The sequence below is a fragment of the Alligator sinensis genome, unplaced genomic scaffold, assembly GCF_000455745.1.
Source record: "Alligator sinensis unplaced genomic scaffold, ASM45574v1 scaffold123_2, whole genome shotgun sequence".
Taxonomy (NCBI): Eukaryota; Metazoa; Chordata; order Crocodylia; family Alligatoridae; genus Alligator; species Alligator sinensis.
Window position 1 is genome coordinate 601,165 of NW_005841917.1, and position 26,049 is coordinate 627,213.

Here is a 26,049-nt window from a genome sequence, read left to right on the forward strand (position 1 = left end):
GGTCCACCTCATCTCATCTCACAGAAGAGTGGGTAGATCCATTTCCACTGAGATCAGGTAAAACTGTTCCCAAGATCTTCCTGAAGGGGTGCGGCTATATTTTCAGATGTGTAACTATGCTTGTAAGAGCATAGATTGCCCAGAATGATTACATAAGGAAAAGTCCATACTTTGGAGTCTAAAATGACCTGCCATCAAAAACAACATAAGAATAATTAAAAACATGAATATAGTGTTGCTAAAATATGTATGGACTTCTCATAAACACAAATTCCACCTTACACAACTGCACTGACTTCTAAATACCTGATTATGGGCACATTTCAAAGAAATAATGAATTAATGGTATATGGAATGTCAGTGGACAGTCAGATTAGCAGCAAAGCTATTAAATTCCTATTTTTTTTTAACTTAAATTGTCTAGAAGAAAGTCTTTAAAGTATTTAATATCTCAATTTCCTTTTTTAATATAGAAAAAATGTGTAAGTAGAACTTTCAATCTGATATGATCACACATACTATAACAAAAAAAAATATGCACAAAGCAGCAAATAGACCTACTTTTAGAAATGCATGCCAAAAAGCCTCATAATTTACCCCATTAAAACCACTGAACATGCCATCAAAATAATGGACCCCAAGTCTAATTGCAGAGTAAAGCCAGAACAGCTATCCTGTGGGTACATTATAAGACTGAATCCCACTAATAAGTGAGCAAGCTACTTCACCCTTTGGGGCCCCCTGGCATTAGTTTGAACTAGCACACCAAGAAGCTCACTAGCTGTGAAGTAATATCAGTCAGCAGGTGATGGTGTACAAAGGGCCCAGAAAAAGCTTAGACATCAATGTACACAGGTAAGGTTTGCACCCTAGGCAAAACCCTGCCTGAGAATGGGAGAGGTGCTGCCCAGTGCCAGAAAGGCACCAAATGTGGAGAGGGCACCAAGCACAGAGGTGGGGAGGCAGTACTCAAAGCCCCTGCCTACTGCTGCCATGGAGTGGTCTGCCTGGCCCAAGTTTTTGCTGCTACTGCTACATCAGCAATGCAGTATCCCTGCTCCCAGCTGCTGTTAGTGCCCCGCTCCTCCACCCCTTGTTAAACTACTGTCTATACGGGGTTAAGCAACAGATTATCAATACATCCAAGAATGTAAGTCCCACCTAAAAATCACAAGCTTGGGGGCCTAAGTATTTTTGAGGAGCTAGGCATGGTGATGCTCAGAATAGAGCTGTTGGATAAAATAAGCAAACAGTAACGGAAGCAAGACAAGAAACCGGTAGGGCTATGTGAAATTTTGCCGCCAGTTTTGTTTTGACACCGTTTCAAAGTCAAAACAGCAAAATTGAAATGAAACAGATATAGTCGAAACAGCCTTGTAACAGAATGAGGCAAGTTGAAATTTTTTGCCGTTTCAGTGTTTTGCCCATAGGCTATAATGGGGAAGGTTGAAACAGCCTATAACTTTGTCATTTCTGACCCGATCTGAATGAAACTTGCAAGAATGGTAGCCCCTTAGGAGGGCATGAAGCCTGCCAAAAACTGCACCCCAAAATCTTGAAAGCAAAAAACTCACGTCACGTGTATGTGTTAAGCCACAGCGGTATCAAAACTGCAAGAATGCTAGCCCCTGCTAAGGCCACAAAGCCTGACAAGTTTCAAGGTGATAGGTGCAGGGGTCTGGGTGAAACTGTACCTCAAGCTGAGGACAAGCAAAACTCGTGACACCATGTGCGTTAAGGCGCAGCAAGGTGAAAGCTGCAGGCCTGCTAGCCCCTGCTTAGGCCACAAAGCCTGCCAGCTTTCAAGAAGTTAGGTGCAGGGGTTCTGGGGCCCTTCACCTCTAGCTGCTAACAGGCAAAACTCATGTCACGGGTGCTTGTGCAACTGTGTCCGTCTTGGGGCATAGTGGGGACAGAAACTACTGCAGGCCTGGCTACTAGGCCTGCTGTGGCCACAAAGCCTGCCAGCTGTCAAGTAGATAGGCACAGGGGGGTTCTGGGGCCCTGCCCCTCTAGCTGCTAACAGGCAAAACTCATGTCACGGGTGCTTGTGCAACTGCTGCCTCTCATCAGGCAACAGGACTGAAGATCCCGCATCACTTACCACCAGAGACCTGGGGGTAATAATTGACCACAATATGAACATGAGCTGGCAGTGCCATGCTGTAGCCAGCACGGCCAACAATACCCTGGCATGCATCTATTGATGCATTTCCAGCAAAACCAACAAAACCATTGCAAAGAAGTGATTCTCCTGCTCTACTCGGCATTGGTGAGACTGCAACTGGAGTACTGCCTCCAGGTCTGGGCTCCACACTTTAACAAGGACATGCTAAAGCTTGAGAGAGTCCAAAGGGCTACCCATATAATCAGAGACTTGCAGGGCAAGCCATATGAGGAAAGGCTGAGGGACCTGGGACTCTTCAGCCTGAAAAAGAGAAGGCTGAGAGGGGACTTTGTAGCGGTAAGCTGTAATTATCTTACTAGGAAAACTCGCTCTCAAAAGTAGTAGCTGTCCAAGGTAAGTGATTTATTTCTTCAGTTTCAGTTAGAAAGTCTTATTAATACTTGGGGCACCAAGAGCACCCATTGGGGGGCTAAAATGTCTTTAGACAAATGCCAGGAGTATGAGGAATAAGCAGGAGGACCTCACACTCTTACTTGCTAGCGCACGGTATGACCTAGTCAGCTTAACTGAAACATGGTGGGATTCTACGCATGACTAGGTGGTAGGCATTGAGGGGTACAGGTTGTATAGGCACGACAGAGTGGGAAAAAAAGGCAGGGGTGTAGCTCTCTATGTTAAGGAGCAGTACACATCTTCCATCATCAAGGCGTGGGTAGAGGAGGGAAATACCAAGGCATTGTGGGTCAGGATCCAGGAGGGGCCAGGGGAAAAGGACTTGGTAGTCGGGGTCTACTACAGACCTCCTCACCAGGATGACGAGCTAAATGAGGTATTTTCCAGGCAGCTCTCAGACGCCATACAGGCGAGGGAGGCAGTGGTCATGGGAGATCTACATTACCCAGATATCTGCTGGGAGGAGCAGACAGCCAAAACAAGCCACTCATGGAGGTTCCTACACTGTGTGCAGGACCTCCACCTAACCCAGGTGGTGTCCAGTCCCACCAGGGGTAGCGTCTTGCTAGACCTGGTCTTAGCAAAAGGGGATGATCTCGTGGGGAACCTGCGAGTACGCAGTAACCTGGAAGATAGTGACCATCACTTGATAGAATTCACTATCCAGAGAAGGGTGAGAAAAATATCCAGTGAGGCTAAAGTGTTAGACTTCAGAAGGGCCAGCTTTAGTAAACTTAAAAGACTAGTTAGTGAGGTGGTGGAACTCAAGAGTATCGAGCAAATGGGGGTCCAACAGGGTTGGAGGTTTCTCAAGGGAGTGATCCTTGGGGCACAAAAGGAATCTATCCCCTTACGCAGGAAAGGGCCTAGGGGAATAAAAAAAAGCCCCCTTGGCTGAACAGGGAACTCCAGGAAAGACTGGGGGAAAAGAAAGAGATTTATAGGCAGTGGAAGCAGGAGGAAGCCACCAAGGAGGCATACACCTCCCTTGTGCACTATTGCAGGGTTTCAGCTGGGCAGGCCAAGGCAGAACTTGAGCTTAGACTGGCTTCAACAATTAAGGACAATAAAAAAACCTTCTTCAGACACATAGTGAGCTAAAGGAAGGCACAGAGTAACATAGGGCCCCTGCAGGACAAATCAGGACAGTTGGTGGTTGACACAGGGAAAAAGGCGGAGCTCTTCAATGAGTTCTTTGCTTCAGTATTCCAAAGTACTGATCAAGACAATCCCCCCACCTTGAGCATAGACAGATGTCCAAAAGGCACCAGACCGCCAAAGGTTAGTGCTGACTTAGTTAAGGAGCACTTGGAAGGGCTGGATGGGTGCAAGTCAGCCGGCCCAGACGACCTCCATTCACGGGTGCTGAAGGAATTGGCCAGTGTCATAGCTGGGCTGCCGGCATGGCTGTTTGAGCACTCATGCTGCTCCGGCCACATCCCTGAGGACTGGAAAAGAGCCAACGTGGTGCCCATTTTTAAGAAGGTGAGAAGGGATGAGCCAGGTGGCTTTAGGCCAGTCAGTCTCATCTCTATCCCTGGGAAAATACTGGAAAAAATCATCAAAGAGCACATTTGTGAAAGCCCAGCAGGGGAAGTGATGCTGAAAGGAAACCAGCATGGGTTCATCACAGGTAGATCCTGCCTGACAAACCTTATAGCCTTTTATGACCAGGTCACACACTGCCTTGACACAGGAGCTGAGGCTGATGTCATCTACCTGGATTTTAGGAAGGCCTTCAAAAGTTTCACATCCTCATAGGGAAGCTAGCAGGCTGTGAACTGGATGCCTACACAGTCAGGTGGGTGGCCAACTGGCTTAGGGACCGCACCCAGAGGAGCGGTGGTGGACGGGTTGTTCTCTGTCTGTGCAGGGTTCGGTCGTTGGACCGGTGTTATTTAATATCTTCATCAGCAATTTGGACGCGGGTGTGGAGAGCACCCTCCAAGTTCACAGATGATACCAAGTTATGGGGCAAAGTTAACACACTGGAGGACAGGGAGCAGATACAGGACAACCTGGACATGTTAGATCAATGGGCAGAGTGAAATAGGTTGCAATTCAACAAATATAAATATAAGGTACTCCACCTAGGAAGGAGGAATCCCCAGCACACCTATAGGTTGGGGGATGACCTCCTCAGCAGCTCAGAGGCTGAGAGATCTTGGAGTCATAGCTGATTCCAAGATGAACATGAGCCGGCAGTGTAACGAGGCCATCAGCAAGGCCAATCACACCTTGTCATGTATTAGCAGATGCATGACCAACAGATCAAGGGAGGTGATGCTTCCCCTCTGTGGCATTGGTCAGGACGCAGTTGAAGTACTGTGTCCAGTTTTGGACGCCACACTTCAAGAGGAACACGGAAAATCTGGAGAGGGTGTAGAGGAGGGCCACTTGCATGATTAGTGGCCTCCGTAAAAGACCCTATGAGGGGAGGTTGAGAGATCTGGATCTCTTCAGCCTTCACAAGAGATGTCTGAGGGGAGACCTTGTAGCCACCTATAAGTTTATCAAGGGAGGACAACAGGGAACTGGTGATGCGCTATTTACCAGAGCGCCCCAGGGAGTAACTAGGAATAATGAGTGCAACCTAGTGGAGAGTAGATTTAGGTTAGACATTAGGAAGAAATTTTTTACAGTAAGCGGGGCCAGAATCTGGAAAAGAGGTAGTACTATCACCCAACTTGGAGGTCTTCAAGAGGAAGCCTGTTACCTGGCTGGGGTCATCTGACCTCGGTCCTCTTTCCGGCCAGGGGCAGGAGGTCAGACACAATGATCCATTGTGGTCCCTTCTAACTCTACAATCTATGAATCTATAATACTTACTTCCCAGCTATTACTTAACTGAGCGAAAAAAAACAAGGGCTTGGATGGGTACAGGAAATGATTTAAGGTCAGGAAAAACATTAAGCTTTCTTCTTCCCCATTAGGCAAACAAAAGGTTAGAAAGATACTAGTATTTCATGCCTTTGATAAGCCACACAAAATACACAATTATCAAGGCCAAAGTTCTCAAAAATAAATCGGTGAACATGAACAGTCAATCTGAAACACCATGCAGTACCTGATTTTCAAGTAAAAAATTCTCTTGTGTGCGCATTTGTATTCAATAGTTAAGGGGTAGAGAAGACAAAGGAGGGAAGTAAAATTTCTGCTTGTGTGACTCACCTAGAAACAAGTTGCTGGAGCAGTTAGTTGGGTGATGCCAAGAGAAGTTATTAAACCAAAATTTGGAGAATCTGGTTTTTACAGGTTTTACAAGTAACATACTGCAAGTCTGAAATGTTTACTAAGCTGGCAGCCCTCTTACAGCCTTGCAGATGAACGGGTGAAAGCAAGAGATCTCCTTGCATTCCTTAGCAAGCTACCTGCACTACTGAGCCCAAGGAGCTGGGCTGCTATTCCTGCACATGTAGGTAGGAAACTTTCTGTTTCAAACCCCAGCGCCACACACACACAGACATACCTCAAGTATGGCATAGATTACTTAACCCCTACAGCAAAACTAAAGCAGCAAGTGAATTCAGATCCTGCTCTTGGCTAGGTGGCAGAGTTAAAAGTCAGTCCTCTCGCTCTACACACTCAGTTTAGCTTTAGGACAAAAATACAATATTGCAGCCTGAAAAATGGTCACATTCCCAAAGCTTACTAGCAACAGAAATAAAGATATTTCTAAATTATGCTTTATTTTTCTAATATTCTTTCCCTCCCAAACCTTAATCCCTCTTTTCTAGGTCTCTAAACACACCCACTGAAAGAAGATACAGACCAAGGGCTATCAACCGGGGTACACGTACCCCTGGAGGTACTTGGGAAGGCCCCAGGGGGTATGCAGCAGTGGCACAAAGAAGCAGGGCCGCATCCAGTTTCACCGCCAGCACTTCTGGTTTCACCACTGTGCACGGAAGACCCTTACCCCTGCTCATAGATTGGCCGAGGAGGGCCCCCCTCATCAACCAGCCACGGGACTCCCTGCTTCTCAACCAGCTGCCAAAGGTACACCAACCAGAAAAGGTTGAAAACCTCCGATATGAGCTATTATTCTTCTTCTATGCAGACTCCCATGGCATTTGGGCAGATACCACAGGGAACAAGCTGTGAGTGCGGTGCAACCCTAGACCAGGGCCACGCTGCAGAAAGCACCCCTGCGGCCACTGTGCCTCCACTCCCTGCTGGAGGTGGCACCACATGTCCCCACTTGCTTCAGGAGTTCGCCACCTGCTCCAGGGCCCCTGCTGGAACCCACGGACCGCAGCGGGCGTCGTGTCCTGCACGTGGGCAGCTCCAGGTGGGCGGAGCCAGCCCGCCCCGTGCTCACGTCAGCAAAGTGCCCGGGCCACCTCGCGCCAGGCCCCTCCCTGTTCCAGAACGAACGGCACAACCCGCGGCGCAGGGGTCGCACATGACGTCGGCCTCCCCCGCGCATGCTCACTCAACAACCCGTCGCTAGCACCCCGCCCCCACCGCGGCCGGCCCCGGAGTTGCAGGGCGGGGTCGGGAACCTGGCGAGGGAGAGTGAAACCGTGCGCATGCGTGGGGTGGTACCTCTCGAGCGCGCGGGCAGTGTGGCTAACGAGCGGCCTCCCCTGCAGCGCGCAGAACTGCTTCGGCCTGGCGGCCCCCAGACGCTCCCCGCTGCCGCCCGCACTGGCCCTTTAAATCTCGAGGGAGGGGGAGGATGGTGGTGCGGCTGCCCGAGGTGCGCATGCGCAACCGCGCTGCTGAGGAGCGGGGGGTTCCAGCGTTGCCCCCAGATTCCAAAGGGGCGGAGCTGGGCAGTGCGTCAGCGCCGGGCACCTGTTCGCCTTGCGGGGTCTCCGCGGCGCTGCAGTAGGGCCCAGCCTGCGCGTCCTCCCCGCCCCAGGGCCCACACCGCCGGGGGAGGCTGAGGGAAGGGCAGTCAGCAGCAAGTCCTGGGCTTTGGGCTTTCCTCTTCAGTGAGAGCCTGTTAAAGGTCCCATAGGAAAGAGCCAAGCGTTGGCATGGCCAGTGGAGCCCCCGGGTGCATCTACACTTCATTAATGTGCCATAGTTACTGCGCTTTAGTGCTTGTATAACTGTACTAAACCAGTGTGCAGTATCTGACGCTACTATGCAGTAGTGCCAGCACATAGCTTTTTAGTGTGCTAACTGCATAGAAGCCTAATGCTACTGTGCAGTAGCATATCGGCATGTTTTTTTGCCATGACACACTATTGTGCAGTAATATTAGGCCACTGCGCAGTTAGCATCTTGTGTAGACGTGCTCCTAGTGTCCTAACATTTCTGTCTGTCCGCCTCTGCTTTGTCACAGCAGAACGGCTCTAGGATTTTTCTGTAGTACAAACGCCTGAAAGCAAAGAGGCAGCATTTCTGAGAGGAGCCTCCAGTCTAACAAGGTTGTGAATTGCTGCCTTGGAGGCTACACAACCCTGGGCGTCACCCTACAGTGCTTTTTGATCATTTCAAGAGTGCTGTGGGGTGGTGCACAATGCTAGCATTGTTAGATGTGCAGACATGAGTCACAAGATAAACCCAGAGGTTTCAAATAGAAATCCTGTATGTTTTTACCAAGTCAGAACAGACCAAAAGCTTGAGGGTTCAGGAAAATGTAGAACTGCCACCTAAAAGAAAGATGAAAAAGTGAGTAACTTTGATTATATTATGAAAAATTCCATAGTATTCAAAACATTCTGACCCATTGTTGGCTTCCCAAGTTTTTTGCAACAGGAAAATGCTGTGTTATTTTTCCATAGTCAAAAAAAAATGAGCAAAAACTAAGAGTTGGCACTTTCTGAGGGGTGCCATGAGCCAAAGAGGCTGAGGACCACTGGGTTAGGGTGAGTAGGTTAGCACTGCTCCTGATACAAATGAAGATTCACAGTGTTCAAAGGAACAGAAACCTTCACCAACTTTTTGACTCCTCCATAAAAGACCACTGGTATCCAGTCACTGACTCCAGGAAAGAGAGATGCTAAAATAGCTTCTTCCAGTCAACAGCTGCTCAGGCATACTGCTTCATCTTATGATGCACTGCATTATAAATAGTAATGGATTCCATTTATCCTTATGAGTTTACAGGACCAAATTCTGGCTTCCAAAAGGGTACATGAGGGGGGAAAAAAAAAGAGAGTAAAGCAAAGGGAGATGAGGAAGGCATGCCAAATGTAGAAGTCACACCTACATATAGTGGACCAGGTATGGCATAAATTGATATGAATGTTTTCCTTACACATTTCCTGTCCTGCCATTTGAGTAGCTTAAAATATCAGTGTTAATCTCTCTTTATTTTAAAGATTCTAATACATCTCACTGTACAGATAACTTTACGAATTTAAAATGACAAGCGTGGTGAGTTTGTAACTGATTTTTGCTAAAAATACTTGCTTACAGTCTGTTGTACAGTGTTCTGGAGATTTGGGAACTCCTAACTCTTAATTTTGTTGAGCATCCATGACCAATTTCTGGTTTTGCAGAAGCCTTGTACATTACTGTTTGTGGCACTACGTGTGGTTTTACTACTGCCATGTTGAGGAGTTTCACATTTATACCCTACATCTTCCCCCACAACCTGCCCTGAAGACTAGTATCTCTGACTGGCCAGCATCTCTTCTTGGATGCCACTGGATTTCAGCTGCTTACTCAGGGTCAATGACTAAACTCAGAGTTACTCGTCTTTCTTTCTTTCTCTTTTTAGTAGGCAATTCTACCGTTTTCTTTAATCCTAAAGCATGTAGTCTTGTGTTTCAGTCTCTCCTTTTCCTACTTTATTACTACACCAGCAAGTGGCCACATTTTTCTTTGGCAGTTTTTCTTTCATGTCATTACTATACTTCCTCTCCATTCCCCCTCCTAACTCTTGCCTTATTCTTTCTTCATGGTTCATCCGAAAGAGTTGCACAAAAAACATTTTTGATCGATGTAACTTCTTGATCATTTGCTTTTGTTTTTATATCCCATGTCCCATTTTTTGTTTCCACAAGATGAAGGAACAGTGTATGGCAAAATGAGACATTAACTAACTGGAAGGTAATATCGCATTTTAGTGTAGTCATACATGTTAATACATTGATACACTGAACTAAGGGCAAGATTTTCTAGTCCTGGCAACCATTACCCTGGAGTCGCTCCAAGTTAGATATGGACCCGAGTGGTCCAAAGCTATTTAGGTACTTAAGTGTTTTTCATGGTTGCATCTGCACAACGTACCTGCCTCTCCTTCATGGTGAGACTTGTAGCACAGCTGCCAAAAAGATTGGTCAGCACTGCTCTCTGTAGTCTTCCCTGCCTATATTAACTGTATTAAGCTTAATGTAACTGTTTTTTTCTCCATCTTATTAAGTACTGAGAGAGAGGAGAAGATGAAATAAGTTATTATTACTATTGATTTATTGTTTAGTATGTTTAGGGTAAATTAAACAAAAAGCCAAACCGGTTGAAGAACTTGATAGTTCCATACTGTACCATTTGCATTGTGAAAAAAATCCTTGTGGTAAATAATCTGTTTCAGTTGGTTTCAGTCATGTCTTGCCAAAGTGACTAGCACCACAAGTGAAAGGGACCTAGGGGTAATAATAGACCATAGTACAGACATGGGCCATTAGTGCGATGCGATGCTGTAGCCAGCAAGGCAAACAATATTCTGGCATGCATCAACTGATGCATCTCAAGCAAAACCAAGGAAGCAATTCTTCCACTTTACTCAGCATTGGAGAGACCACAGCTGGGAGTACTGCATGCAGTTCTGGGCGCCACACTTCAACAAGGACATGGAAAAGCTTGAGAGAGTCCAGAGAAGAGTTACCCATATAATCAGAGACTTGCAAGGCAAGCCATACAAGGAAAGACTGAGGGACTTGGGTCTCTTAAGCCTAAAAAAGAAAAGGCTGAGAGGGGACTTGGTAGCAGCTTACTGCTATATCAGGGGAATATATCAAGGGCTTGGTGAACATCTGTTCACCAGAGCACCCTTAGGGAAAACCAGGAGTAATGGCCACAAACTCCTGGAAGACTGTTTCAGGATCAACATTAGGAAAAACTTCTTCACAGTTGGTGTCCAGACGGTTGAATAAATTCCTTCCAGAGGTAGTGTAATCATGTACGCTGGAAATCTTCAAGAGGAGATTGGACCGTCACCTCACTAGGATCACCTGACCCCAGTTGCCTTTCCTGCCTACTGCAGGGGGGCTGGACCTGATGATCTTGTGGGGTCCCTTCCAGCCCCTTACAATCTATTAATCTATGAGCTGGATACCTGACCACCCTGGGTGGTAGCTGCTCATGGGGAAGTACCAGTGTCTGTTGCTGGTGGCATGACAGTGGCCAGGCTAGCAGCACAGCTGCTGTTATTTTTGCATCTCTCTACTCAACCACTCCCCACCTTTATGCTACCAGCATTGCACATATTAGAATCAGATTACAGAATTGGGTTTAAACAGTTCACAGTTGGAAGAAGTACATTCTGTTCTGTTGAAAAACACCATTTAAAAAGTTTTTCATAAGGTTATCAGAGTAGTAGAAGTTGTACTAAAAACTTAGATTGGAAAGCCAAACTTTGGGAAGTCAAAAGAGAAGTACACCAGTTTAAAATAGCAAGTGGCCCTTAGTTCCCAAAATTGCCATCCAAAAAGACTGTGTAACAGTGCAGGCATTTGAACTTTCTTTAATTCTGTGTATCTAGGTATCGGTCTCTCACCAAGACCCCAGAAATAAGCAGTGACAGCTCAGTAATATACCCAACATAACACCATCACAAAATGTAGGTGTGGGTGCTTCCCTCTTCAAACTGAGGAGGATGCATCCTTTATATAAGTTTTACAGGGGAAAAAGACTCCTGAAATGTGATGCCCAGGATTATTTGCAGGGTTTGGCCAATGTCTGTAGAATTTTTAGACAGGCATGTGTAGGGACAAGAACCTAAGACTCCCTCTCCAAGGGAGTGCCCTAAAACCACTGTAAGTAGGTGTTATTCTTCTCCTAACACCACAACTCTTGCATTCCTTTCCATGCAGAGGACCAGTTTCAGCAGAAGTAGAAAGTGCCTCCATCAAGGTTAATGGTTAGCCAGGTAGTCAGGCCCCTCACCCAGAGGATGGGAGGAATGGGTTTTAATCATGCTGAGGACAAAACTGAACCTGCATCTCTACTTCCTGGCCAGGTGTTCTAGGGCACTTGTACACGTGACGATGTCACACTGTACACCTGATGAAAGTGTCACTTTGTGTGGCCTAATGGTGTCACACATTACACGTGCACCAGTTTTCATGGTTTTAGATGAGTTTGCATCATTGCAAACTCAACTACATTCTGTTGTAGTTGAGTTTGCAATGATGCATTGTAGCTAATCAGCTCATCCCCTGGCTGTGGGGGAGGTGGGTGGTCTCTGCAGAAAAAAGGATCAGGTCCCTTTGCTACTTATGCATTCAACAGGTGTCTGCTGAAGGCAGAAGCAGCAAGGGGCCCGATTTTTTTTTTTTCTTCCCCTGACAGAGCCTGCCCGCCTCTCCCGTGGTTGGGGGGGCAAGCTGCCAGCAGCCTAAATTGAAACAGTGGATTTCAATTAAAAACCTATCATTTCAATTTAGGGGGCATAGAAAACTAAACCCTCATCACATGACAAGTGCCCCAGCTGCTAAACTATTTTACAAAAAAAGTGGACTTCAATGGCATTGGCCTCACCACCACCACCACATCCAGCTACATTTCAAGAAGTGAAAGAATGGCCAATTGCTGATCCTCGGGAGGATTGCAGTGTCTGGATGCTGAATAGAGGGACACAACAGTTTGCAGTCTTAAATCAGGTGTAGACACACTTTTATCGTTGTGTTATTTACCTCAGATTTTACAGTGCCTTGGTGAAAGAGGAACCAGTAATTGCTTGTGTGCACTGATATTATAATTCTCTCCAAGGACATCTTTACCCTAGATTTGAGCAGTGTCTTAGCAAGACTATAGGTCCTGTGCCTGCTCTAGTTTTATTTCAGAGAAAATCAATTTACTGTGAAGTAAATATGCCTTTATCTCCACTGTCACCTAAATGCTGGAGAAGGGTGAGAGTTCAGACACATCACTGAGCTTAATATTTCCTGTTAGCTAGCCATGGGCAAATTTCCACTCAATATGTAAAATTCTTCTGATCACCATTCTAACTTTTACTTAAAAATCCCAGTGCATTACATAGGAAGAGTAAATGCCTCGCTCTGGGAGGGCCCGACTGCCTAAGAGTTAATAGTCAGGTGCTAAAGCTTTGCCTGTGCTAGACAAAGAATTTAAAAATTCCTAATGGAAACACAAAATACCAAAGATCTATAATTCTGAAAGCTAAACATATCTGAATTCTATGTACCGTGATTATGGCTAAACAATTTTTTTTTTTTTTTTTTTTTTTTTTTTTTTAACATTGAGCTATAAAAAAAGGCATTTAGCCAAATTCTTATGCTTGCAGGTTTATTCTAAATCTGGGTTTAAAAAAAAAAAAAAAAAAAAATCAGCAGCAAAACAGTGACATTTCAGTGATGACAGACCTTAAAATGAACCCCATTGAGATGTAAATTAAGTGTAATATTGCGTACAGTTAGCTTTGAACAAAAATGTTTTTGATCTCACAGGCTAACAGTCTTGCCTTTCTACTAGTCACTAGTACAGATACTTGGAATTGCAGGTGCCATCACTTATCATGCAGTGAGACAGAGACTATGTTGTAATCTGCATATATACATTGCTCAGCACAAACCTGAAAGAGATAGTACTTTGAGCTTATTTATAGTGCTTTCCATCAAAAGATCTCAGATTGCTAAGCTTTCATCACTGAATCTACCTCTGCATTTTTAGACCACTCTAAAAACTAGAGAGTTCTGGGGCAGGGACTACTTTTTTCCTGTGCATATACTGGGCTCCAAAAATTCTGTGAGTAATCAAGGAAAACGTCTGTTGATCTCAAATCCTGACATTTTTACTATAACTGAGGCTTCAGCTATTACTACATTTCCATTTTTGGATGATTTGCTTCAGTTTCATTAATAGGTAATTTAGTTCCTTAGTACTAAAAGCTTAGTTTGATTGTGGATAAACCGAGTATTGTGGTGGTCAAATGAGGCTTGAGGCTGTGCAACAGGAAGGTGGATGTTGAACAAGCCAGGAAATTTTGTTCCACAAATTCAGCAAGAAAGACTGTCTTTTCACCAAATAAGAATTAGCTTCTATAAGGACTTAAGCTTATTTCATATTAACATAAAATATTTACAATTAGTGGCATGACTAACAAGTTTTGCACCCTAACCAAATCCCCCTGCACTTAGGTGGAGGGGAGAAGGGTCGGGGGGAAAGACAGTGCCAACCACGAAAGAGCAGGAAGAGAAGGGGGAGGAGAGTGGGTTGCCTTGCTGTAGGATCTGGCCCAAAGCAGCACAGTGCTGTTCCTGCTGTGACCAACATTCCCCTCTCAGGTCCTTGTCACACTGGACACTTGGTAGATATTCAATCTGTGCACTAGTAAAGTTAGAGTAAGTTCAAGCAATTGCACTGTAATGTTTACTATGATTTCCAACATGCACAGTTTACCAATTATTGATCCCAGCACCACACCAGGACCCCCTGGGGCTGCAGGCACCTGGCTTTCAACCTGATCCTGAAGGACCCAAACAAGTGAAAGAACCAGGATCTTTCTGCCTGAAATATTTGGCTTGCCTCAGCCCACCTGGAGGTCTAGTACAGCAGATGGGCCCCCTGTAGATGTCACAGTTGAATGAGGACCACAGATTGCTTGTATCATCTCCATAGAGCCATCCAATGATAGCTGAATGTGTGTTACCTAATACAATCTAGAGAGACTCCTTACATGAAGAGTAACTGCTACAGTACGAGTGTGCTTGAACATGAGGTTGCTTGTATTTTAAGTGCATTTAACACATACTAAATGTAACTAGCAAAAAGGCCCTAAGTCTGTACCCTGGCTGGTGCCTGGCTCCTGTCCCCTCCCTCCTCCCTCAGTTACACCACTTCTTACAAATTAGGATTGCCAAGAGTCTGTGACCAGCCACTTTAGGTTCCATAAATATTAGCAGTAATAGTTGTGAAGTTATTTACATGATATCCAGTACTAACAATACCCATTTCAATCTACTCTGAAGAATCTGTGCAATAGTAATCAGTGTTCTTGTTTGAAGCCTGGTCTATACTACACAGTCCTTTCCACAACACTGAGCCTGTCTGCACTCTAAATTCCTCTACAGCAGGGATAGACAGCCCCCGCAGCATGCATGCCAGAGCGTGACACATGAAGGCATTTTGCTTGGCCCCCATACCTCAGGGAAAGGAAGAGCTGTGCTGCCACAAGGATCAGGCCTCTTGTGGGTCCCCCGCTGTCCACCCTGGCACACCAACATCTTCCAAGTTGAGGTTGCGGGTGTTTTTGGTACTACCCAAAAATATTGCTGACCCCTGCTTTACAGTATCCAAATTCCCTTCTTCCAACAAAGTAACACTAACGCTACCAATCAACAGAAGGTATGCTCACACTTCGTGCCAGATCTTGCTGTCCTTTCAGCAGCTCATACCTTACCAGGGTGCACCTTGCCCCTGCAAATACAGCTGATGTAGAGAAGCTGCAGAGATCCACCAGAAGACATGCAGATGACAATATAGTCTGGAAGGTCTACTGCCCTATCTTCAAGCAACAGCGGCAGTAGACTGCTGGTCAAGTGCTATGAACATCTTCATAACCTGAATCACACAAGCCATCCATCTGGCCCTCTCTACATATTAGAGGTATTGTGCAATTAACTGGTTAACTGCCCAATTACCTTGGGACCAGCTACATGTGCAAAGTAGGTATCACACAATAAAAAGCTCCAACCAGCTATAAAGTTAGTACACATTTTCAAGGTCTGTCTTTACAGCTGGCTGCTATTGAGCTTTAATTTGCATGTGTAGCAGAGCATGTGTGGCTGAGAGCATGGCAGGAGGCACAATTGTGTAGATCAGCCATTAGACCTAATCATGCCTTTACCTGCAGGTGAAAAGGGGGCCTCTCTCAGAGCAGCTACTCACATGCTTCAAGTGCAGAATGTATTTATGGGTTTCTTTAATCAGATTTTTTACAAGTGAATTTTAAGTATGTGACTAATGCAGAATCCGGCCCTTGGTGAATAGCACTAGATCTTCGTTTTACACATTTCCATACCCCTTGTGAGAGGGCCTGCCTACATCCAGAGGATGGCCATACCACCCACAGCCTCACACACCCCACACATACATCCACACACCCCTCAGACACACCTACCCATACTCCACACACGCACCCTCCACCTATACCCCCTTACTCCTCCACACAACATACAAAGGTAAGACTTTATTTTGAGCTATTATGCAATTGCTTCTATAGACACTATGCAAACACATAAAAATCAGGGCAAAATTTTTTGAAATAAAAGTTTAAAAATTTTATAGTAGAAGTTTGATATTTTTAGTATACAATTTGTGGATTTATTCTCCTAGACCCGCCTCCCCAAGGACTACTTCTGGAGCAAAGATCAGGAGTTAGGGACAGGAATTCTGGTCCCAAAATGGTGACCAGGGGGCAGGGCAGCTGTCAAGGGGTGGGGCTACCCCTGCAGCCCTAGACAGCTCACCGTAACTCATTAAGCGGCCCTCCAGCCAAAATAATTGCCCACCCTGTTCTACCCCCAGCTCAAGTTCCTCAGTTTAAAAGCACAATAATATTAGTCCTGCAGCTGTTAAGTATTAAGGCTCCTCCATGGCAATATCTTTTGGAGAAGTAGCCCAGCCTGATCAGAGGGGTAGCTGGTCAGGGCTGAACTTTTTTTCTTGCTGCAGATACCCATGCTGAGCAGCCAAACAAACTGTATTTGGCAAAGCAGCAGGAAAAGGGAAGGTGGGAGAATTTGGAGGATATGACACTTCTCCCTAGGAGCCCCCTGCCACTTCACAAGAGTTCATTTCCTGGAGTGGTCTGCACTCATCCACATATACAAAATAGTCTCATTTAAAATAGCATAATTACTTTAACATGCATGCTCTGGAAGTGTTGGGATGAAGTCATAGTATAGGTCATTTTTGTCTAAAGGAATGATATAGACTAGTGATCCATTGCATGAATTCATTTAGAACGCAAAAACTGGCATCTGTCACTAGAGCCAAGAATTCTTCCTTGGTACAAGCACTAGCAGCAGCAGCACAGTGAACTCCAATGGATTACATTTGAAATAGAGTAGTTTTCAATATTTTAATCCTGCTATTAAAGCTCATCAACTAAAGCTTGAAGCTAGAGTGGCTTGTCAGAGCCACTCTAATTAAAGCACCACCAACCCAGCCTGGGAGCATGTGTAAAAGTGTAACTGTTTCAACCCCCCCCCCCCCCCTCCCCGCGAGTTTCCCCCCCCCCCCCCCCCCATTCTAGGCAGGAAAGACTGCTGGGATGAAATAACCCCAGCAAGGTGTACGTTCAGTCTCCTTTTGAATATCTCCAGGGCAGGTGCCTGCACCACCCCCACTGGGAGTCTATTCCAGAGTCTAGGTCACACAAACCATTAAGAAGTTGTTCCATATATCCAGTCTGAAACCTAGGAGTTTATGACAGTTGCTCCTACCTTTTCCTCTGGGGTGAAATTTGGTGAATTAGTTATTCACCTAGCCCCTGATGTTCTCCTCTGATATATTTGTAAGTTGCCAAGTCGTCTCTTTTCTAGGCTGAACAGTCCCATATCTGTCAGCCTTTCTTTGTATGGCTTATTCTTCAGGCCTCTAATTATATGAGTGGCTCTTCTCTGGACACTCCCAGAACTGGACACAGTCCTCCAGCTGTGGCCTCACCAATGCTGAGTAGAGTAGGAGAATAACTCCCTTAGTTTTGCTTGAGATGCATCAGTTGACACATGCCAGCGTATTGTTTGCTCTGCTAACAGCATCACAACGGTGGCTCATTCATCTTATGGTCAGTTATGACCCCCAGGTCCCTTTCAAATATAGTGCTAGCTAGCGTAGCACCACCGAGCCTGTAAGTTTGTTGTGGAATTTTCCTGCCCAGATGGAGCGCTTTATACTTCCGTGTTGAACAGCATCCAATTCTGGTCCGCCCATATAGCTAACCTGTCCAGGTCCTCCTGGATTGTCAGCCTACCCTGATGCATGGTTGCATTTCCCCAAAGCTTGGTGTCGTCGGCAAACTTTGCCAGTGTGCTTTTCACCCCAACATCGAGATTATTCATGAAGATGTTGAAAAGCATCAGTCCAAGTACCGAACTCTGGGGGACCCCACTTACTGCAATCCAACCAGAAAAGAAACAAAAAGAATCAGCAGTTCACAAGCTGGTGGGTGAACATAGACTCACTCAGGAAAAAGAAAGCAGTCATTCAGGCCGGAGAGGGATGACTCACCTATCATCACTACATAGGAAAAATAAAAAACGTTATATCTTCAAAGAGAAAAGGCTAGGCCACCTTCTTATTTACAGGACTCAGGTAGACCATACTTACAAGGTGTAACAGGTGCCCACTCTGGGCCACCCTTAATGTGGCCCACACACCTGTTCCTGGGGCAACTGCCCGCCTACTCGCCTGCCACACCTTGTTCTTAATTAATTGATCAATTGGTATTAATCGGCAGGAGGCTACCCTCATACTGTCCCGCTGCTAGGGGGTGCTACCTGCGGCTCCGCTTCCATCCCTCGCCGATGGAATCACTGTTGTCTCAATTCTATCCCTATTCGGCCCCTTCCTGTTCTCCCTGGGCCTTCCTTCTCCATGCTCACACTTGGGTTTCCTAATAGTACTGCCCCCTATCTGGGGCTCACTGTGCCCACACTTGGGCTCCCTAATGATGCTGCCCCCTCTCTGGGGCTCGCCACGCGCACCCTGGGGCTTCTTGAACACCCCGCTCTGGGGCTGGGATTTATGCACCCCGTACACCACGCCCTTACTGGCGCTGGGGCCCCCACACCACTATGGGTCCCTATGAGGCCTCCTCCAACCCCTAATAGCCTCACCCAAACCACCGGTATAACAAACAACAACATAAACACAAGCCCTTCGACTATAACAAAACAGAAGCCAACTGGCCCAAACAACATTTGGTTCTACCAGTGACCCTTTAAGTCTCAGATGCAGCCCCTGCATCAGGTTTCCCCTTTCTCCCAGGGCAGAGAGCTCCTTCCTCTTTGGTAGCTGGCAGGGAACTGCCTCTGGCCTCCTGTCTGTGCTTTATATAGGAGCCAGGCCCTGCCCCTTTCAGTCAGCTGACCTTCTTTGGTCGCCCTGGCAACCCACAGCTCGGCTCCTTAGTCCCTGCTAGGGCTCTCTCTTTCCCTGGCAGTTTTCCCCTCTCTAGGAACAGGGCACCTCCGTGCTCTGTGACACAAGGCTTTCCGCAGCAGCCCTCCATCCCACTACTAAACAACCTTACACACCTCTTTCACCTTACTTCCACATTAGGTGAGATCCTTCCTTTTAAGGCCTTGCTCCCTGGTTTAACTAATCCCCCATGAGCCATGCTTTGGACTTGATTGCAGTTACAATACCTCTTTAACCTGTCTTTTACAGAGAGCAAATTTAGTTATCTTTACATATGTTCTAGAGTACCATAGTCCACAAACCACTCTATTAAAGTCAATGGACCTAATTCTCAATGACAACAGGATTCTTTCTGCTCCAATAACATATAGGGGCTTTCAGATGGGTATGTTACATTTATGCATGTTACATTACCTAGTTTGGTTTTGTGCATGTTAACTATTGTGTTTTTAAAAAGCAATATTGCATATTCCTGGGGAGGTTATTTACATATTCCTGTGCTTATATAGAGATTCTCAGGAATATGGTAGAAACAGTATTATCCAACCAAAGTTAATTAATAATGGAAGGGTAGAAGGCTAAGGCTTTCCTGTAATGGGAGGCATTGAGGAAGGAGCTCTCCTGGAGATCTTCCAGGTTGGCTATATAACTCACACAACCTGCAAGAGTGGGGAGGGATTAGTGTGTCAGACAATCCAGGTATACAACTCAGATGTGAAATGATCTGAAAGGCTGGATGTCTTTCAGAAAGATGCTCAGGCAAGTTTCTTGTTTTGAGAGTGATATTCAAGTAAAGTGAACAAATCCAGTGACAGAATGTCTGCTTGACTCATAAATCTGTAGACAAATTTCAGTTTTAACCTGGAGCTATATTTACACGCATGTTGATGAAACTAAAATCAAAGCCCCTTGTCTGGCCTACGGGAAGGGAAATGCATCATGAAACTAGAAGCTTTCCAACACTGAGGATTCCTTATAATTTTCCATTGAACACCTCCAGGTTAACACTGTAGCAACAAGACTCCCACAGTGGAATGTGTTGAACAGTCCCTTCATGATTAATGCTGTTCTTCAGGAAGGATGTAAAGGTCAAGTTTAGGAGGATGATGGTGATTTACTATCAGGAATTCACTAGGTATTTCCAAGGGTGTTATTCAAGTCTGCTTTATATCCAAATACAGGGCTGAACTTGGATTTGGCACTTCTGATTTCAAGGCTGCTGAGAAGGAAACAGACTCTTTACTGTTAGTAGCAAATAAATAAATAAATAAACAAACTTCTCAAAAGCCTTTTCTGTTCTTTATTCTAAAAGCACCATAAATTTCTGACCTCCTCTATTGACAATACTTTAATGACATCCTCTCTCCAGCCTTGCAACTCTTGCGTCCTTACATGTCTCTTCCTTTGAATATCTACAGCCCTCCCAAAACAACCTACATCTAGTTAAGTATGTTTTTAGTGATGTGTGAGAAAAATTGATTTTCATCCATTATAAACCAATTTACATTTAGCTCTGGGCAGTTTTCAGAAATGAAAAATAACAAAATAACGATGTAATTTCCCAGATTATGAATTTGTTCAGCTTTATTTTCAAAAGATGCAAAAGTGAGGTTTTTTTAATTTCATCAAATATTCTTCTCAGAATCCTAGACCATGAGCACATCTGTACATGTAATTAATTCAAGGAAATAAACTTTGGCGCATATCCCACCAGAGTTTATTGCCCCTGGTCTCCATGTTTGAACATACACCTGGGGACTACAGCACGTTGAGCCAAGTCAGAGCAGCCTCAGCTGGCAGGGGGCACGGGATCAGCTTGCCAGCCTAGAGCTGCTCCAAACTGGCTCAATGTGCTATAGGAGGGCTGGTTGGGGCATGAGGGTGCTGCTTTGCAGTCCCGAACTGGGCTGTGGTGTCCACTTCAGAGAGCAGGGCTGGCCCTGCCCCTCTTCTCCCAAGCTGGAGCAGTGAGGGCTGGTTGACAAGGGTTGGGGAGGGTAGAGGGGAGCAGGCCTGGTTGAGGATGCAGCCCAGTCTGGTGAACACACAGCCCATGCTGGCTGTGCGCCAGAGAGCCATGCTCTAGCGCCCCCCAGCTTCTGGCCTAAGCCACTGCAGGCATGTAGCTGCATTTCCTGAATCAAAGGTAAATAAGTGTGTTTACTTCTATTTCAATTTAATCTGTCCAGTTTAGAATAACCTACAAAGACTGAATTGATTCAGCCTTAGGCTTTTTAACTGTCTGTACCTAGCCCTAGAGAGTTTTGCCATGTCTGTAGTCAAACGTGCAGATCTTGAATTGGCCTCAGTGATTTCAAACTCACCAATTACTCCCCTGTTTACTGGAAGAGTTTCCTCCTTGCATTGAGGGACTGCCAGTAGTTTAGAGAGCTGTTTTCTATATATTTTCACTGTAAGAAAATCCAATATTATTATTAATGTAAAAATGATACAACCTGCCTCTCCATTGTATTGATTCAATACATTTCCATGTTGTTTTTTTGTCAAGGTACATGAATACTAGTACATTGACTAAAAATTTAGCAAAGCTCTGTTTTAAACCCCTGTCCTTGTCAACACAGCTGAATTAATTAGACCTAATATAACATGATGTATTGTATGTTAAACCATTTCCACTCAAGGTTATTTTTTATTTAACCATTAAGTTAACTTCAGCATGGCCTATGAGAGAATTCACAGTGGTCCACATCATACTCCCTGGGTGTGTCTAAATGAGGCACTAACTGCGCAGTAGCCTAATAATACTGCACAGTAGCACACCACAGCACAGACAGTATTAAAGCACAACTGTGCAGTATTATTAGGCTACTGCGCAGTAACATCATTTAAAAGGTGTCCACTGGTGCTACTGAGCAGTAACACTGGTTACTGCACATTCATTTAGTACTTGATTATATAAGTACTAAATTTAATGTACAGTAACCACTGCACATTGATGAACATATAGATGCGCCCTGTGACAAAAGGAGCCAACTCACAGCCTGGTCAGGAGACCAGCCCACTTCTTTGTACTTGGGCCAACTGCCCCCCTCCCCCCCCTGCCACACCTTGATGTCGCATTGTTTTAATGTTAATAGGTGGGAGGCTGCCCTTCAATCTGCCCCAATGTCAAGGGCGTAATGTACATGCTCCAACCATCCCTACATGTGTCGCATGCCTCACGGATAACACCTCCAGCTTGAGGCTAGACCAAACGCAGTGCACAGTTAGGCCTCTTGCTTACTGCCCCATTCTGGGCCACACATAACACCCCTCTCTCACTGAGGCCCCTTTCATTCCCCCTGCTCTCACCAGGGCTCTCACACACCACCTGTCATGGGTCTCTCTCATACCACGCCCTTGGGCCACACGCACCCCACCCTTGCTCCCTTTGAGCGACCCTGGAGGGCCATCAGGCTTATCTCTTCTTGCCTGGTCCAGCAGTTCATCTGAGTGAACACTGGGTGATTTGCAGAACTGTGGGTTGACTTTGCCCCACACCCCTCACTGGGCCACTACTCCACCCCTTCCTCTCTGGGGCTCCAGTCTTCGCCCTCTCCCAGAGCCTCTTAACTCCACCCTCTCCTAGGGCCACACTACTGTGCCCTTTCATTGGACACGGGGTCAAACACGCCCATAGGCTCAGGAGTCACTCTACTTGGCGTACCTGGCCCACAACTCTACCTTTTCCCTAGGGCATGGGGTCAAACACTCCCATAGGTTCAGGTGCCCTAGCTGGTGAGCCTGGCCCACAACTCTGGTTAACACACCCACACTAAGGTGAGGGCAGGGGTTTAGAAGCCCCAACCCACCTTACAACGGGATGGTCCTCAAACCTGGCATTTAAGTGGCCCTACCCCACCACAAGCAGGACCACCAGGCCTCCCTATCCTGACAGGGTACAGTTTCAGATCATGTCCAGGACCAATGAAGCCTCCTCCTTCCCCATAGCCTCCCCCTTACCTCCAAGGTGTTCCAGGAGCAGCTCAACCTGATATGCCTCCCTGGGCTCTCCATACAGACTGCTCTGCTCTTATATCAGAGCTCTACAAAATGGCTGCCTTCGTCAGATACCTGGTGGCTGGCTGCTCCAGCCCTTAAAGTGATGGAGCATTGAAGCTGCTCTGTCACATGCCCCTTGTGTCTTTTCATAGAGGGGAATTCTAATATTATAAAAGCCTAAGTCTGTCTGTTCGTAACACTTTATTCGCACTCTGACTGGCTGACAGAAACAGCCAATCAGAGTGCTCCAAGCATGGGGGAGCACCACCATGATTCCAAAGCTGCACTGAGGACCAGACTGCAGATCCCACTCCCTTCAGTGCGGGGGGGAGTGGACCCGGACCCCAAGCAGCAGAAGGTAAAGGGGGAGCCAGCCTGGACAGAGGGGGCATGGGGCTCCGTGTCTGCCCTCTCCCCGCCCACCACCCCCATCATTCTTAATAGGCAATTGGCTAGCCTACATATAAGGGCAGATATAATCAGATCTCCCTGAACAATTGTGTTTACCTCTCGTCTAGATCCCATGGATGGGATCCATGGATTCAATTTCATATGAGAAGAAGGGGGAGTTTATATAGGCCACTGGAGAATGAAGACATACTGAAGCTTAGAGATAAGTAGGAATAGCACACATTGTCCCCTCTGTAACCTCAAGATGATCTCCTAGATAAATTAAGACAAATCAGCCTTTTAATAGATCTTTTCTATTAGAACTCCCCTGCAAACTCTCATGGCTAATGGGAAGGCAGTGGTTGAGGGCTGGGGTGGGTCTCTGGAGCCCAAGCTATTGCAGGTGTACAGGCCCTCCAGTAAAAAGGCCAGGGGTTCCTTCAGGTCCCTAGAGATCTGCCAAATTTAGTGATAGATTCTGTGGTCTTTTCTATACTGTTCAATAAGGGTAAATGCAGAGTACTTCGTCTGGGTAGAAGTAACCAGTGACATGGATATAGGTTAGGAAGAGATGTCTTGGCCAGCACAATGGCTGAATGGGACCTCGGGGTTATGGTTGATCACAGGATGAACACAAGCCACCAGTGTAATACTGTAGTCAACAGAGCTAATAGAATACTGGGATTCTACTACTTCCTATCTACTCAATGTTGGTGAGACCCCAGCTGGAGTACTGTGTGCTGTTCTGGGCACCACACTTCAAAAAAGATGTGGAGAATCTTGAAACGGTCCAGAGAAGGGACACAAGAATAATTAAGGGCCTGGACAGGAAACATTATGAGGAAAGACTAAGGGATCTGGGACTGTTCAGCCTGGGGAAAAGAAGACTGAGGGGGAACTTGGTGGTCATCCATAAGTATGTAAGTGGTGAATATTGGAAGCTGGGAGAAAAACTTCACTAGGGCGCCCCAGGGGAGGACAAGGACCAATGGTCATAAACTGTTAGAGGATGGCTTCAGGTTGGATGTAAGAACTTCTTTACAGTAAAGGTGATCAGAATCTGGAATATACTTCTCAAGGAGGTGGTACAGTCCCCAACCTTGGAAGTCTTCAAAAGGAGACTGGACAGACATCTTGCTGGGATCATTTGATCTCAGCAGTATTCCTTCCCAGAGCAGGGGGTTGGACTTGATGATTTTTTTAAGGTTCCTTCCAGCCCTTAATTTCTATGATTCTATGATAGGGTCTGTCACTCCAAGCCAGACACTGTGAAAGGATCTCCATCTCCCTGAAGGAGTGACAATATAACAGAATCACCTGGCACAAGGTTAACAACAATGTTATACAGAGTCAGATTGCTATTAAGTTGTTGATTTTTTGTAGTGAAGTCTCACTCTGGTCAAGAACAGCCAAGAGTAGGGCACGGTAGTCTCATCTGTCTTCTGGCTTTAATTCTGCCTTGCTAGCTTTTTCTTGATTTGCAACCTGTGGAATCTATGTTGTCAGTTTCTCACACAACATCCGTGTGAGATAGGAAAGGCATATAAAATATATTTTACAAAAGAGGAAATATGAAGGTCAAGATCCTGCAACCTTCACTCACATTAAAGAGTATCTGAAGAGCCCTATCTACCCCCTTCAGGAGTAAGGTGTTATCCAACCTGTGGATGGTGGCAGAATCAAGGTCTAGTGATTTGGCCTAAGTCACACAGGAAGTCTGCAGTAAACCCTTAAACTAGACTAAGATTTTTTGACTCCAGTACCTTTCCCCTTGATAGAATTATGACTCAGTGGAGAAGGGAAAAATAATAGAACACCACCCATTTGTTTTGGGTTGACATAGAAAGTTTGTGATGGTTGTTTTAGTGGCTTATGTGAAATATGATGGTGGTCTTAGTTTTGTTCCTCATACCCAATGACCTTCTGGTCCTGTCTTCACAAAGATTACTTATCGCCAACAATGGTTGAAAGCAATACTTTCCTTCCTTGTACAGTTAAACTGATGCGAAAGATTATTTAGCTTTTAACACAGAATAAAATTCATATGACATGATGGAACATTGTGCCTGACACTTTCTGGAACCATATCAACTGTTTTTTCCTGTCCACACATTTTAAATATCATTTGATTATGACCCCAGGGACTCCAGTTGCTTATCATCACTGTCACCAATGGGTCATTTTCCTTGTGTAATCATTGTAATGAAGATAAAGGCTGAATTGGCATGGTGGCTGAATTAACTTCTGCTGCTAGCAGGAGGAAGTATGATATGCTGCTGCCCATGTCTTGTACTATAGAAAAATTGCTGGCAATACCAGGCGAAAAAACAGACAACCAGCTTGGTGAAAGACATACTGGGTTGGTCTCTGACTCACACCAAAACAGGCCTAGTCCAGCTGTTTACACATAAGGCTTAAATGGCAATTAAGTTGAATGAGCTGTGAAGTTGTTCCAAGGCAAAGTGTTAATTCGAATAATTCACAGGTGCTTAATGTGGGACTCTCTGTAAGGTCTGGCTTTGGTGCAGCTCAAAATGCTCTGGTATGAATCAAACTGCTTGTCTGTATGTAGCCCCAGATTCAAATTTACAAGCCCCTTTATACCATTCTTGTAGTGTTAAAGGGCCTTAGAGCGGGCATAAATCAGTGATTGTTAACCAGGGTGCCACAGCAACTTTGGGGTGCCTTGAGATCCTTTTAAGCATGCTGCAAGGTGTTATCAGGTGAATGTGATTCACAAGATAAACCCCAAGATTTCAAATAGAAATCTATAGTTATGAGGTCTTTGC

General features: G+C 45.7%; 1 protein-coding gene across 1 annotated transcript in view; it reads right to left on the reverse strand.

Moving 5' to 3' along the window:
- The window catches only part of ISPD (isoprenoid synthase domain containing), a 232,055-nt gene extending 224,335 nt beyond the window's left edge, over window positions 1–7,720 (reverse strand). Inside the window, exons 1-2 of the mRNA XM_006018934.3 lie at window positions 7,716–7,720; window positions 7,130–7,237 (exon numbers count right to left, since the gene is read on the reverse strand). Of these exons, the coding sequence (XP_006018996.1) occupies window positions 7,130–7,237; window positions 7,716–7,720 (113 nt within the window). The remainder of the gene's footprint in view (window positions 1–7,129; window positions 7,238–7,715) is intronic.
- Window positions 7,721–26,049: the final 18,329 nt, after the last annotated feature.